Genomic DNA, 17,079 nt, shown 5'->3' on the forward strand with positions numbered 1-17,079 from the left:
TTACTACATTTATGACCAGTGAGTTGACCCAGCAAGTACAGCTTGTTTCTTATTCACAGTGTGGCAGTTGGGGAAATAAAACTATACTGAGCTTCGTGTTCTAAAAGGGCTGAATATACATCTGCAGTAGGATCAGCCTGGATGCTAAAAAGCTGCTTTTCCTGGCCACTTTGGATCAGCTAACATGAACAATGTCATAAATACACCACCAGAGATAATACTGCTTGGAATACAAGAGGAATGTTTAATATGAGGAAAACAATCGAGGCACAAACGTCAGAGTGAGCTTGAATGTATAATAAGGTCATCAGGGTGCCCTGCTATTCTTAAACATGCATATATTTACATAAAAGATCACATGCTTCTATATCACAAGGGTAAAGTTACCTTGAAACCCAAACCAGGAACAGATTATCATATTAAAAGATAAGAATAAAGTATTTGGGTACAGAAATCACACAAGTGATTAACAACTGATGTCAAAACTAAGCAGTAACTACACTTCCAGAAAACCCTTTCAGCTTTCCCCTATCCCACCTCACATCAAATAGTGTAAAGATGTAGGGGAAACAAAGCACTAAAGAGGAATAGCATGGAAAAAATAGAAACATGCTGACATGTTTTCCCCCATTCCACTTTTTTCAAGGCATGAAATTATAATTGTGAAGCCACTGTGAAGAAAACCAACTCAGTCCCAACCAAAACTAGTACAACAGGTAAACTGTTGGATCAAAACCAAAGATTTGCTTTGTCTTAACTAGCATACTCCATTTCAGTGTTAGGAAGCTCTCCTGTCATTCATCATTACAGCTGTAACACTACAGTGATTTATAAGCTAACTAGAGCATTAATCAACAAGTTGACTACAGTGCTGGGGGGAGGGGGAAGAGACCATCATAAAAGCAACTTCCAATAAAGCTATCTCAGCTGAATTTGCTTTCTTTTCGTCAGCAATTTCTTCACCTCGGCAATATAAAGAAACCCTTTGGTTTGAGGTTTAGGACCCTGAAGGGCTTCTGCATGTGCTTATCTTCTTACTCCTGCCCAAATTCATAACATGTATGTACGAGCCCGAGATGATGGATTTACAGCATCATTTGAAACAGCTAGCAGGATAAAATGCAAAGAGACAGACACGAGATTATTTTTTTAATATATGTTTAGTTAATTTAAAATGGAAAAATATCAAGCAAGTTCCAAAATTCATCAAAGAATAAAAGGGAAAACATGACAGGAATAACATCATCAAAACCATTGCAGGTAAGTAGGCTACATAATGCAAGACAGGCTGACTGTTCTCACACAAGGTTTTCTTTCAGGTTATTATTGCTTCAGAAACAAGCAAACTAAATTCTAGACTACCCACTGTCTTCAAGCAATCTAGAACTCCCAGCATCAGGGACCCCCTGAAGAGCCCCATGAGGAGGCACACCTCTGTGGCAGTTCTGTGCCCATTCACAGAACCATAGAATTGTTTGGGTTGGAAGGGACCTTAAAGATCATCTAACCAACCCCAAATCCTTGTTTGCAAGTAAAAGGCTTTCACGCAGTTCATCAGCGCTGCAATAACATGAAAACTGAAGGACTGACAGGCAATATTCAATATTGTCTCCCCACCTAGCCACATTAGAGGTTGCTAGCACAGGTATATACAAGCAATAATCCCCCCAATCTCCTCTGAGGGCTTTTAAGAGTGTCAGTAGGTCTTTATCCTCACAACAAAATAAAGATGATTTGGAATGATAAAGTATAATAGTTTTCTGCTGCAAGTGCCTATGTAAGATCACAGAATGGTTGGGTTGGAAGGGACCTTAAAGGCCACCTAGTTCCAACCCCCCTGCCATGGGCAGGGACACCTTCCACTAGACCAGGTTGCTCAAAGCCTCATCCAGCCTGGCCTTAAACACTTCCAGGGATGAGGCAGCCACAGCTTCTCTGGGCAGCCTGTCCCAGTGTCTCCCCACCCTCTCCAGGAAGATCCCAATATCCAAAGCAATCTCACATACTTCCTTTCAATTCAATTCCACAATCCTAACTCCCTGGTTTCCCTTTAGAGGGAGCATCGTAATAAGCAATCTGTTCTACAGCTTATCTAGCAGATGGCACAGCACTTGCTCAGCTCAATCCTCTCTCTTGACATGACTTCCACTGCACGTTCTAGGACACCAGGCATCTCCTCCTTTCTTTGCACGATGTCAGGGATTTCCAGTTCAGGGTTGGTTTTTTGGTTGTGGGGGTGGGTTGTTTTGGGGTTTTTTTGGGTTTTTTTTGTGTTGTTGTTGTTGGGTTTTGGTTTTTGGGCTTTTTTTTTTAAATACATATATTGAACCTACAGCACCAGGCATAGTCAACATACAATTCCCATTCTGTACAGAGGAACTTACTCTGTCTTTTCCTTTTTTCCCCCCACTGTGTCTCTGCCTAAGTCCTGGTGTTTTGCTGATGTCCACACTCTTTATGCACTCCAAAAAGCCTCAAAGCTCCCAAAAGGCATAATGTTATCAGAAGCCCCAAATTGTCACAACCAGACGTCGAACCACAAACTACAACATGTTCTTGCTTTGGCTGAGGACACACAACTCTGCTGAACTGCAATGTCCCAGAAGGGAACATGCTAAAGGTAAACCACGTGACAGCTGGGCTGTCATGGGAGAAGCGGAAGAGATACTGCTCCCTTTGCACCTGATTTTAGAAAGCTTATGGGGGAAAAAGAAAACCCCCAGCCAACTATGGAATGTTCTCTGTACACATTTCTGCAGAGGTTTGCAATAAATCAGGACAACTTCACAGGGACCCAATAAAGCCACTACTTGAGACTTCTGGACTGAAAGTAGACCCTTAAAACATGTATCTCCCTTTGGAGGAAGCAATGATGTCTACCACATATGTATCAGGGCAAATAATCCATAGCAAAAGCTTTCCTTTTTCTACTGCCACAGCACAAAAAGGAAATCCTTTCCTCCCACGCTTACATACTCCCTAGGATTTTCAAAAAAAGTACTAAGCAGTCTCACTTCTGAGCAAATGTAATTCACAAAAAAATTCCCCCCTAAAGGTAACTCAAGGAGATTTTACCTTATGGAAAACACAGGTCAACAAAGAGCAAAAATTCTCCATTTGAAAAAAAAAACCACAACCCACAAAAACACCAAACAACCCCAAACAGATTTTCACTCCAAAGCTGAGCTCAGTAACCCTAGGGTGAAAGAGCTCAAAGTTTAATTACATGTGTTTTAAGATATAAAAATTAATTTGAGATCTTGAATGTAAAAAGGGTTGAGAGGCCTGGAAAGAAAAGATCACGTGCTGATCATTATCTCAGTCTCACTGTCCTCTTCACAACCATTAGAGCACATCATGCTGATTTACAACAGGGATATTCACAGGAATATCTGATGTGATACATCATGTCTGCAGTATCATTACTGCGGAGCCATTAAAGTGTCATGGGTTACATTTGCATTCCCATTGAACGTGTTAACTATTTTACACTAAGTGTCTGCAGCTGCTTATTTTAGGAAAATCAAGTACAGAAGTTAAATTGAGATCACATTTCCAATAGAAAATTACTTTTGCACAATCCCCTAAAACCAGTATTTGTCACCAAACAGCTGTTTAACCTTGTTATTTTAATTGAGCTGTGGAGAGGTTGTGGGTTACCTGCCTGAAGACAACTCCAGAATTAATGTTTACGTACATATAAATGTGTCTTTCTTGATACAAGAGAGAGATCAAAGAATCTTTTGCTTGAACATACACATACTGCACTATTACTGGATACTGGTCTGCCCAACTGCCATTTTTGCAGGGAAGTGAGGAAGTTAGTACTAATAGATAAGTTGGGCAGTGTCAGGAAAACCTTATTTTTTAATAAAACTTAAGAACCACTGCATTTTGGTTCTTTAAGCGCTGCTAAAATAAACTTACCAAACAGTTGCCATATACACATACTACACATTCATATACTGCCAGCCTTTACATAGCTCTGTGTGCTGCCATGCCCAGGCTGAAGCCTCAATCAAGCAAGAAAATAAAATAAAAAAATATTAGAATCACATCAACAGGAAGTAATAAAACCAAACCTATCCATATGGCACCTAACACAGCTTTTCCAAGCTTATGCTTTTAAATAGTCTTGGACCACGACCACTGCAGCAAGTTTACCTAGTTGTTCAGTCCAATTCTCTGTCTAAAAGGACTGGCAGTCTGTAACACAACTGCCAGCAACTACTGCCACCTGATGAGTTCGGAGTGCTGCTCCACAAGTCTTCAACTATTCGCCTTTCCCACATTTCAGTTGCGGCTTGTCCCGTGGCACAAAATGGGATGACCCCCAAAGGTCATTCCTCCCCACCACTCCAGTATACAAACCTATCTGCCAAAAGGAGCGGTGAGAGTGCCACCGTGGCTTCTGTGGCTAATCCAGACCCTACAAGTCAGCTGTAAACCTCCTCCCTGAAAAGTCTCCAGCCCAATACCATGCCCCTTCAGGTACCGCTGAAGTTCGGTGGCTACTGTGGTAAGCTGTAGCATCTCTCCCATGGGGACAGGCTGAGAGAGTTGGGCTTGTTCAGCCTGGAGAAGAGAAGGCTCCGGGGAGACCTTATTGCACCTTCCAGTAACTGAAGGGGGCCTACAGGAATACTGGAGAGATACTGTAATGACAGGACAAGGGGTAACTGCGACGGATGAATGCACAGACTCTGACAGAGGGTGAATCGGAGACTCCTTATTGCTCCAATACACATGCTTATATACACTTCACACAGATACACGCGCCATAAGCAAAAGCCTAATTGGTTAGTATACACTGTCCATGTGCCTTGCTAATTAGTATGATTGGTTACTTCTTATCTGCTATACGCTGTCCACACACCCTGCTAATTAATATGATTGGTTACTTCTTATCCGCTAACTTCCTCGCTTACTATCAAGAGGTCAGGTTCTCATGCTTGCCTTATGCTACATCAGCTTTTCTTTTTTTTTTTTACTTTATCTTGTTTTACTTGCTTCAGAGATACAGGCTCAGATCTTGAAGGTCAATCCCTGAGAAATCATCGAAACCTGTGTCTCTCAATCCTCCTACAGGTAACGGGTTTAAATTGAAAGTTGGGAGGTTTAGATTAGATATCAGTCAGAAGTTCTTCCCAGAGAGGGTGGTGAAGCACTGGAACAGGTTGCCCAGAGAAGCTGTGGATGCCCCATCCCTGGAAGTGTTCAAGGCCAGGCTGGATGAGGCTTGGAGCAACCTGGTCTAGTGGAAGGTGTCCCTGCCCATGGCAGGGGGGTTGGAACTAGATGGTCTTTAAGGTCCCTTCCAACCCAACCATTCTGTGGTTCTATGATAATGCTGCTAAGGAATGTTAAATGGTATTTTATTAGACAGATAAAGAGCTAGATAGAGTGTCACATGGCAGTGGTTGTGCTGGTATTCTTGCTCTCCCCTAACACCCATCCACTTCTTCCCACATCTCTTTTTAACACAGGGAAGCATCAGGAAACTTCTTGAATATACCAAGTTCATCTAACCCACTAAATCACTAAAACTTCATATAGACAATGAACCAGAATGAAAACAAACCTTAATTTTATTCATCTGAATTAGTTCCTGAAATCCTGTATACACCTATCATAGAATCATAGAATCATGTATCAAAATGTACATAACTCTTTCTATCCAAAAGCATGTAGAATGCGTAGAACAGAACAACCACAAGCTTTCCAAAAGGCAGCCTCACACAGGAGATGAAGGCAAGAGGGGGGGCGATGGGGAAGATTATAGCTGAATGCTTCAAGCAACACACAAAACCCATCTATGCTACAGATCTTATTCACTAGCTGTCATGAGACTTTTGCAATGCTTCCCACCAGCCATTAGAAAAAAAAACCACAAATACATATTGACTTTATTTTAAATAATAACTGGATCACATTAAGACCTCACTTACTGCATAGTTTTGTACCATTACTTAAAAAAAATAATCCCCTAACTCAAAGTACTGCTGAGCAGATTTTCATTTAACTTTCATAATGAAAACATAAATTCACCAAGCCTCTTAGTTTTGTTGCTGAGTAACTGAAAGCAGTTTTGCACAAACAGGAGTTTAAATAAAGCATGTTTTACCTGCAAAAGCAACTTCTCTTTATTCCAAAAAGTTGCACCTCAAGTAAGATGTAGTGCAAAACGTAAGGAAGACCTAACAGAATGGTAATTCTAAACAAAAGTTATTCCATGCATAGAAGTAAAACAAGGATTAAAATTACCATGGACAGTTTCAGTTCAACACCTAGTGGAGAACAGGCCGCATGACATAGTTCAAAATGACAGTCAATTAGAGAATATGAATTCTGAAAGCTGTATCATTCAGTTTTCAACAATTTTCAACCCTTATCAAAAGAAAAGGCCATTGTCTTTGCTCCTAAGAAAGGTTTGCTTTGAGAGAACGTTTATTGCAGAAAAATTCTGCAACATTTCTTTTCTTCTACACAGAGATGTGATAGCAAGCACAGATGAAGGGAGGACCAGTATTCATTCATTTCAAGTAGACAGAAAGTGGCTTTGAAATAAGTAGTATTCAAAGCCATAGTGCGAAGACTAAAGCACCCCTCAGATAAGCATACCTCAATGCCTCAGGGGCTGCTACTGTTTCCAGCATCACCTGTTAATACTGACCCTCAGTGCCTATGCTGCTTCCCACACCACAGAAACTTGGGCTTGTTTGCCTTCCCCTCTCCCCAGCCCTTTTAAATACCTGTTATTGACAACAATTAGCTCAAAATGCACCCAAAGTAGTGGGGAGGGTCAAAACTGTCACCAAATTCCTCTTCTCCTTCCAACAGGAGAGTGAATCCTGGGAAGTCAGGCAAGCGCAGCACTGGGCATCCAAGCCCGCTCACAGGGCAGCGAAGCAGCCTGAGCTGGATGTCTGTGCGGGCTCCCTCGGTTAGAGACTGGGATTCTGGAGTCCTCCCAGCTTCTGACAACTCCACCTGCAGCTCAGCTAATTTTGTTCATTTGTTGTTAAAAGCAGTGTATTCACATCCTCCCACCCAGCACATTCAGCTCTTTCTGTCCTTCCTCCTACATACTTCAGTCCTGCTCTCAGCCCATCTCCTCCTGAAGATCCTGTACTCTAATAGGCTTCAGTTAACACAAAACATGGACAGGAGACAACATCATATACAGAGTTTAGTATCTTATATTACTCTACCTTAATTATTTTCATCCTTTCTCTTCCCTTCTATAGCCTCTGAATTCCCTTTTTGGAAAGCTGAAAATGGGAAATCAACAATATAATGCTCCTTGTTATCCTAGCTTCCTTTTAACACCAAAATTAGAGAAGTACCATGAGCTGTCCTCTCATTAAAAAGCAACAAATGGCAATATGAAAGGGCCCTATTCATTAACACAGGTGACTTATTCATGGTATCAATGGACTTAATTCCTTATGTTCGGAACTGTCAATTAAATGTGATCAGTCACCTCAAAACATATACATGCAATATATACGAGATATAAATCTATGAGATACATGATTTCAGACTTACAGCTGAAACCAGTAGTTATTACTGTGAAATTTAAGCCCTTTTTCTTCTCAGTCTACAAGTAAGGCCACAGTTTGGACTAGGTTTGTGCTTCTATGTACAGGATGCCAGTCCTGCTTCAGAAACTTTCATCTCAGAAATAAAGAAAATCTCTGGAAACAGTAAAACTTAACATTATTCTTAAAGTCCTTCATTTCATGTGTAATCCCTATTGTCTGTAGAGGTTTCCTGACAGCCTGCTACTATCCGAATGTTCTACCTGGATCAAAAACTTCTAGGAGCTATCTGAAAAGAAAGAGGATCCAGATTCCCGAAAAAATAGACAGCACCCACAGCAGTGGACTAAGTATAGACCTAGGATTCTTGTAGTCCATTCTAAAGGTAAGGAATGGTATGGCTTAGTATTTAACTCAACATAGTCTTAGTCCTTCTATGATCACTCTGAGTGTAAACATAAAAAGTCTCATCCACACTCTCCAAAACAATAAATGCAAAGTAGAACTTCTACAGCACGATCACAACAGCCCTGACTCAGCAAACCTGTTAAAACCATGAGCATTTAAGAAGTCTGTGTTTCAGCAGTACTGTACAGAATCAAAGTCCAAAGGTAAAACTCCTTAACCTACGCTACTCTGGGTCACTAGGGCAAAGGGACAGACAAGCCACCAACTCTTTAGACTCCCAGCATTTATTTGCTCATACTATTTCTCAAAGCAAGTTCCTGCATATAGTCAAGTGAAGGAAACTAATTCAAACTCGTGCATTATGTAAAAGACCTCCGGCCTTTTAGAGCTGACACAAGTACACATGACACTTGAAAACAACCAACGTTTCAGGTTTCTTTGTCAGCAGTCAACATTACAGCTGCTTTCAGAAGCAATAATCCATTTTCATGTGCTAACCTGGAGCCTAATAAGAGCACTCGTACACCACCTAGCACTGTACCTGTGGTGCCCTGAGCTCTTTCAAGAGGAAAGCTATGTGTAAACTAGCAGGAAAACGGTCTCTTCTTCTCACTCTGGCTCTTCCTGCCACACCTAAAGAGGCAGGTAACAACTCGAGGAAACAGCTAGACCTTTCGGGGTCTCCAAGTGCTGAAACGACAGCAAGTGAGCCAGAGGAGCAGTCCAGGATACTTCACCACAGGGCTCAAGAAGGCAGGGCAGGAGCACTCCCAAGTGCCCTTGAAGGTGCCGGGATTGACAGGCCAACGAGTCAATGGGCTTTATTCCACCACCTCTGGAACTCCATTTTCAATTGCAGCCCCAAAATCACCAGTTCATAACACACCACAGACACTGCCACAACCCATATGGAACACACAGCCTCTTGCATAGTGTACGTGCACACTTCCATATGGTCTCGCAAAGAAAAATAAACCTAGAGTGCTAAGAAATTGTTTACATTCCAAAGCAGATGCTTCTCTAAGCACCTTCTTGATACCACACAAGATTTACCCTTAACTGATACGCAACCAACTTAGGGGCACGTGACCAAGCACCAGAGGCATCTAACTTTTGTCAGTATTACGTCTACAGGCAGCCACAATCTTAATCGACATATCCAGAGCAAATGCGGTCTTGACACGTTCAAAGAAACCAACACATTCTCAGATGACAGATGGGGTTCAATACAAGCACAGCTGCCATTCCAAGAAGCAAGGTTTTTCCTTTTACCAAACGTCAACAGCTTGAGCAAAATCTAAGCTGATTCATCTTCTCTCTCAGTTCGATCTTGTATCCCATTACCCAGAGGAGCTCTTGAAGAGCTAAACCTAATAAAAAGAGGTAATAAAGGCCAAAGGAACTCCAGGGAATACAGACTGTATGGGATCATTAGAAGAAGCAATTACAACCCCATGGACAGTAGACTGCAAACATGAACAAAAGCTAGCAACAGCATGTTGAGAGCATAAATATAGATAGTATTCCCTATGGCACAGAACGACCCTCGGAAGCTCCCTGCTGGTTCAACACCTGCAAAACTCACCACCAGGCTGCACGGCATAACAAACCGATGCACAGAACACAGAGGTGTGGTGTACAAGTACAGACAAGAAGTGCGAAACTCTTGTTTTCAAAACAGAGCAGAAAGTGGATGTTGAAGGGAAGGATATTAAAGGCCAGGTTACAGAAAAAGCACCTGGAACTTCAAAGCAAATCACCTAGTTTGACCTTAATCCTCATATTCCCATGAGGACATGACAGGTGACCAAGATTAGCTGTTTCGCATTTGAAAGGTAGTTAGGGCAGCCTTTGTTCTCTGGAATTCAATGTACCTGAAAAGATTCAGGTTAAAAAGCAGTCTGGTGAGCACACCCTTTCTGTAACACTGGCAAAACATCCAGAGATTTCACTAGAACAGAATTGGGACAGATGGCTGTATTCTGTTGGATGAGAAAAGTTGAGAAGCGATTCAGCATCCTACTTTGACAGGGTCTAAATACGCCCCTTCCACTGTGCTCCCTCCAGGCAGAAGGACAGCATTTGTTTGAGTTAGCAGTTGTGCTATCAGAATGGGTAACAAAAGTCCATGCTTTGAAGTGCTGAGAAGCCTCTTGCTTCAGAATTATGTCTGGTTCCATGGCAACAAACAGACAGAGGTCCACAAAAGCTTCAGCACCTCAAACATGACTGATGACTGGAGTTTGCTGCACAGTACCCTAAAAATAAAGATCAATGAAGGCTTCAGCCAGTTCAGATGTACAAAAGTGCTTCTCTTAAACTTTGCAAGTAAGGCAGCCTTTCAAAGAATGATGTTTGCCAACATTTTATCAGCCGATTTATCTAATGCAAAATAAAAAGCTTACATGAGGAAAAAGATTCACTGAAGCAATCACATGTTCAAAACAGGTTAGATACAGCCAAATCTGCTTGATGTCTGAAGTTTATTTCTAGACACGTTTCAAAATATATCATACTTCAGACATCATAGCCTAAAAATAAAAGGGACATTATAAAGGCCTTCAATAAATAAAAACATCAACACACAACCCAAATACAAAAAAGTAGACAAGCCCTTTACCACATTCACCACTTCCGCTGGGTACCCGGATTTAGAACGCGCTATCATTCATACAAGGGCCACGCTTAGAAGAGGTCACATGATTGCTTTGAGTGGCCAATGCTTTCATTTCAACAACTGAGTGACAAAATGTCAGAGCTTCTCATTCTATACAAAAACAAAGGAAAAAATATTAACAAAACTGTAACTAAGATTTGGAAAAATCCTAGTAGTCACACAAGTGTTCGGGAAGTATTTGTATTTTAAGCTTCATACACTTAGATTGATCAATAAAATATTCCATCATTACTAGACCACTGATGAACCCTTAGCTGTCAAAGCTCTTCAATACAGGTATGGATCCTACCTATATTTACCTATTTATGGGACACGAGATTAAGGACCTTGGCCAAAATCACAAGAGTCATTGCTAGAGAAGTCCGGAAGAAAAGCCTTCTCAGAGAAAAAAAATTGTTCAGAACTCCTTTTACAGTAATGTAGAAGGCATCTTTTAGGAAGATTTAAGATGCTTCTATATATCATAAAGATAATATAGAGTAGGATTCAGTCCCTAGCAGTATTTGCCAACTTACTTGAAATGGAAAAAATACATTGTTAACACCAATTTAAATTAAAATAGCAAGCTTTTACCTCTTTCAAAGTAAAATATCACACAAGACCTTTCTCTTCTGACCTTACTTAGTCTCACTATTAAAACACAAGTATATTTTATGGAAACATTACCTGGCAAAGAAGTGCGTAAAAGGTCCCAGTATTTTTCGTTTACTGTCCACATCTGTCTCTTGACAACACTCCTGCAGGTTCTGATCATTGGTCTCTTTACTGGAATTCAGGGTAACATCCGAGAAGTGTGTCTCATCAGTCTCAAGATTCACAATTGCACTTGAACTGCTTGTGACCACAAAGTCCAAAATGTCTTCATTGCTAACTGATAAAGTTGTTGACAGTTCTGTGCTAAGACTAGAAACACTACAGAGAGAGATATCATCACTTCGATTCAGAGTTTTTGAAGTTGGACTATAAAGTTTGACAGTGTCATAACCAGTTCTCGGGAAAGTAGAGGATTTTCGCACAGCATGGTCATGTTCAGAAGTTAGAGAATGTGGAGGCACGTAAGATGGCAGCGTGCATGCGCTCTGAAATGCCCTATCAGGCACAATTTCAGGTTCTGACTGCTTTCTCTTCACATTTAACACGCTGCAGTGAACAGGCTCTGGATTTCCTATTTCTAGAGTTGGAATACCAGAATCCACTGATTTAAGGCTATGGCTATCTTCTAAAGCACTGGACAGCTGGCCAGGCCCGTACTCGGGCAATGAGAGAGATCTCGGGGTCCCGGAGTTCAAGTTTTGAAGGCCCTGGATACCGCTGCCCACTCTTGCGTCCAGAATTCCCACAAAGCTCAAACCATTTATTGAGTTGGATATGTTTACATCAGTTGTCTTGGCCCAACTGGTAACTGGTTAAAAAGAAAGAAAAGAAAAGAAAAGATTACGAGTTTACATTACGGTTGTGGTTTGTTCTTGGCTCTTTGATATGTTTTGGTTCTTGGGTTGTTTTTTTTTTTAAATACATTCAGCCCTATCATAATTCAGGCTTTTAATTGAAGTTATTCATCTTTTCTTGCACATGATTACTATCCCTTCCCCCTGCTTGAGCAAGCAGAACAGTGGCAACTTAAATTAGGTTTCTAGAAAATGTCAAGCATGAAAAGCTTTTCATAAGCAGTTTGTATGCCAGTGTTTCTTTTGTACTTATCTCCTGTGAGTGAAATTACGTGCTATAAAAACTGCAGTACTTCAATATTCCATGGCAGTATTAAGACAAATATTTGAAATTTATTTATATCCAGTCATAAACACATATTTACTGATGTTGGGGAGCTACAAAACTTGTTTCTATACACTTAGACCAAAATTCTGAAGTGTTCATTTAAATAGAACTTCTTAGCATTCTTGGGATAATAAATTTGTCACTGAAATAGAATGTATAATACATCAGTTTTGCATTAAGCAAGAGATGCAAAATTCGAATAGCTATAAAGCTATTCATGTCACCAATGTTTTGACAATACACACGATGCACTTCCTCAGTGCATGTACAATGAAACCGGCACTTGCAGACATTCACACTGCCTCTCCAGGCGCTGCCAACAAGGCAGATCATCCAGGCAGCACCGCACTGCCAGTCCAAATCGGAGCGCCACTCAATGAGAGGGCAGTCAAGTATGAGCTGCAGGTCAGATGCACTGTCCTCATAGGCAACTGCAGCCTTTCATAAACCTGGAACACCATCAGGACTGCTGCCCTGGCTCCCAGAACTGCTACTGACCCTTTAAAACATGACATGATTAGTACTGTGACATTCCATACATCTTCTCTTCCTATATGAATAGTTACATACCTACAGCTCTGATGAAGTTTGCAGTGTAATTACTCTGCAGCAGTTGGCAGAACAAATATGCACATATTGCTCTGGTCTCGTCACTCTAAAACACTCTGCGCTGTGTGAAGGACCGAAGGATGTTCATCCCATCTAGCAAACAGATTGCTTTCTAGACAGATTTTCCTCCAGCTCCTGAAGCCTACTCTCCTGCTTCTAGTCACCTATTCACTCTCAAATGTAGCATTTAAAAGATGCCAGTTGTCCTGAGGAGGTCCTCCATACATATCCCAAAATCCAACCATCTAATTTGGGAAAACTGGTTCCTCCCAGCAGTTCCAAACCTCTGGCTAATGGCACTTAAACCCTTCTAAACTCACTGTCTGTCCATAGATCTGAGCCCACCAACACACTTTGTCTTTGTGATACTGACAGGCAGTGAAGGAAAACACATTTCAAACATATTCCACTGGTCCCAACCGCAATGATTTTTAACACAAGCTTTCAGTCACGTGAAAAAGTTCATGTATCCCAGCATACTTCATATGCCACACCAATTCTTTAGCTTACTGCACAAATGCTATTCACTAGCTGATCCATCGCTCCAGCTGAATCCACTCCTAAGTGTAGCAGAAGCAACCCTGGATATTTGATCTTTCAGACCTTTACAGACCTTTTAAGAGCCAACTATGTACTCCCCATTCACATCAATCAATGCATCAATTGCCTAACCCTTTGGATACACAAGGTTTCAAAACTACTGTTTTGACTAAAAGCTTGTGAAGATGTACACTTTTCTTATAGAGTTGCTATAGCAACTTTTTTCACATTACCATGGTTCAAAAAGCACACACCCCCTGCCATTTAAAGAAGCGATGCCTTGAGACAGTCAGCATACCAACTGCATACATTACGAACCTCTCTGTTCATTAAATTAAAATTGCGAGGGCCAGCAAAAAAACCCCAAGCAAAACCCCTAAACAACGATCCTTGGACACAGGCAACAAACTATTCTACTCCATGAAGTCAGCTGTGATAAAGTGTACAAATATGACATAACATGGAGCATTAGATATAATTACTGTTGCATATACTTGGATCTCCTGCTCTCAGACCTTCTTGCCTGGATTCACTTATTTTTCTAGCATAAGTCTGTCTCTTTTCTCTTCCCCATGCTCACCTAAGTTTTCATACACACCACATTGCTGTGCTCCTTAAACCAACAGCCCACCCAGCCCCAACGTTACTCTAACACACACAGTGGAACTGTATTGGCAAGGGTGCAGGTGTTGGCTTTAGCACAGTTCATACTTATTAATGCATCCAGACAATACAGTGCAGAAAACAAAGTTTTATAATCAGCGAGAAACAGCTCCGATGTTGTCTGGGTAAGTAGCACAGGCATGTTCCCATAACAAAGTCCTTCAGTGACTGCCTTTGCTTCTGCTCAACGATAGCAGCAGCCAGTCCTTAGTTTAATTGCATGGCTCCTCTCGGCTAAGCTTACAAACAGTAAGCATTCAAGCGGCCTTGGAAGAGCCAGTAAATGCAGCAGCTCAAGAGGCCAAACAATTCTGTAAACAAGAGAGCTCAAAGAGAAGGGAAAATAAATTTCCATGCAGGGTACTGAAGCTATTTTAACTCGGCTTGGTATTTTAAGCAAGAAATTTAACAGGAAGGGATCCTTTCAACGGGCAATCAGCAAATGCAGAAGTATGTAACAGCTATAGCTCCCTGGAGCAAATGATGCAATAACAAGCTACAAAGGTTTAACGCAGTTCAGCAAAACTGTGGGAAGTTTTGAAGTATACCCATCTGGGGCTTTAAATGAAAACTTGAGATGTAATCAGGTGTCAAAAACACACATGAGAACTCCTTGATTCCTTCTGCATTAGGTTGTTGTAGGATTGTTTTTAAGGATGTAGTGAAATGATATTTATACTCCTTATTTTAGCTGCCTCACTGGACGTGCAAAATCTGACAACTGATGTCAAACATTCTAAGTGTCATGTGCTCCAATACTAACTTCTTTCCATAAATCATTTACATAACATTGTAACATTATCATCATAATAAACATGGTGTTATTAAAGTATTAGTAGTATAATAAACTATGGAGAAAGAATGAGGAATTTTGTCTGCACAACACTGATAATCCCCACAGTCTACATAAATATATTATAATCTAAATAAAATTGATGTTTGTAAAGCCTTAACGTTGTATGTCCTATGGGAACCATGATCTTACATGTGTGAATATCCTGGAAGTGAGATAATAAAGGACACAGGAAAATTCAGCAGAGATCACAAGTGGCGATGAGAGAGCAGGTACATAATAGTTACTCATTAACTCTTCCAGCATAAGTGCTAAGGGGCACCAGGTAGTTGTGTCACCAGGTTCAAAATTAACATCAGGACGTGGCTATTTATGCAAAGAGTAGTTTAACTGCGTCACTCCTTGACAGAGCATGCTGCGGATGCCAGAAGTTTACATGTAAGCTGGGGGAAGAAAAAAAGATCCCTGAGGATTCATGAACAAAGAGAAACTCAGGAAATATCAACATACACTGGTCCTGCTTTTAGGCCTTCTCCCAGGTAAATTCATCTGTCTGACAGGTGGAGTTTTGTTCTGCCCCAGTACGGCTTTCCATACGGCCTTACATTCCCCAGATTCTGATCCCAGCATGCAAGAAGGCATGTCCTGACAATAACCAGAGGCTTTAAAACAGATTCTGACTTTCCGTATCACTCAGCCACAGAAGGAACAACTCATATTCGATTATCATTTCTAAGATCCAGAATAAAATGGCTTTTTAACCCATTTTAATGCAAGATTTAAATAACATTAACAGCAACGCCAAACCATTAGAGCAAAACAAAGATGCCAACTCAAGCCACCTTCTTCCAAGTATGCTGTGACTCGCAATGCAATTTAGGAAACGAACTTGTTGAGATGGAAAACTACTATCTACAAAGCAAGCTTTATACCTTCTTGCCTCTTAGGAATGAGAGGAGGAACAGTTTACCTATACTGCCCAGTTGTCAGAGTTAACAACTCAATTTTTAATCACACACCTTGTCTCTTCACCACTTACCTCTGCAGGCTTTTTTTTTTTTTTTTAAGTTTTTAGAGAAAGGAATTTCCTCAATTACAAAGTCTTAACTGTTTATCTTCTTAAAGGAAATTTAAAAAAGAAATATTCTGGGTTTATTGTCAAATGCATGGAGAGTGTTTTTGTTGCATGTTCCAAGAAACACAGTGTTGCCATCAAGTGCAACTGCAGGTGACCTCAGCACGCAACAGCCCCAAACCCAGTTGTGTTTATTAAACATTTCTCAGTTCAGCTTGTTTACGTTCATGTTTTAACAGCCACAGCTTTGCCGACAGCGCAGAACTCGGGAGGCTACAGAAGCCTAGCCTGCACCAAAGCATGAGATATAGCAATTAAGGGTACGTACGTAAGCGTTGCCAAAACTTTAATGGCGAAAAGAAACAAGGCGAGATATTTTTTTTTCCCTTCAGAAGTCCTTTCTCTCACTGCCAGACGGCACCCTTCACAGAAGTGTGAGCTTTACAGGTCTCGCTTCTGAGTGGAGCACTTTGAGCGTCATCCTAGGTGAACCATTCCACCGCTTTTCCACTTTCTCGCTACGTCAGGCAGGCAGGATGTCCGAGTCACGGGTGTGCTTCCACAGCCCGTGCTCCAGGAGCAGCTCGCAGGGCTACCTTCCTCCCCGCGCCGGCATCACCCAGACATCGGAGGCCGCGCTGAAGTAGCAGCAGCGTCACGAGAACTTCAGCTCTTGTTAGCTGCAGTTCTGGTGCGTCTCTGGGAATTGCCAAGGGGACTTAGGACTAGAAAGGGAGGCAGCGAGAGAGAGGAAAGCTGCTTCCTTCTCACAGGCTTTGAGGCTGACCCGACACTGCGAAGGTTTCCGAGCTCGGGCCTTCGTTTAAAAAAATAAAACGCCAACAAACAACCCCACAACCAACGCCTGCTCTCCTCGCCCTCCTCCGCGGTTTTTAAGCCGCTTGGTGAGGATTCCGGCGGCGCCGAGCTGCTCCTCGTAACTTTTCAGAGCGGCCAGGGGCGACGGGCAAAGCGAGGAGCGGCCGGCCGGACCCCA

General features: G+C 41.6%; 1 protein-coding gene across 1 annotated transcript in view; it reads right to left on the bottom strand.

The window, feature by feature from the left end:
* The window catches only part of LOC104510019 (TBC1 domain family member 14-like), a gene marked incomplete at its 5' end in the record, with an annotated part of 13,275 nt that extends 1,247 nt beyond the window's left edge, over positions 1 to 12,028 (bottom strand). Inside the window, one exon of the mRNA XM_010152148.1 lies at positions 11,293 to 12,028. Within this exon, the coding sequence (XP_010150450.1) occupies positions 11,293 to 12,028 (736 nt within the window). The remainder of the gene's footprint in view (positions 1 to 11,292) is intronic.
* Between the last annotated feature and the right edge of the window lie 5,051 nt (positions 12,029 to 17,079).

The sequence above is a fragment of the Eurypyga helias genome, unplaced genomic scaffold (genome assembly GCF_000690775.1).
Source record: "Eurypyga helias isolate BGI_N326 unplaced genomic scaffold, ASM69077v1 scaffold1575, whole genome shotgun sequence".
In the NCBI taxonomy this organism is placed as follows: Eukaryota; Metazoa; Chordata; class Aves; order Eurypygiformes; family Eurypygidae; genus Eurypyga; species Eurypyga helias.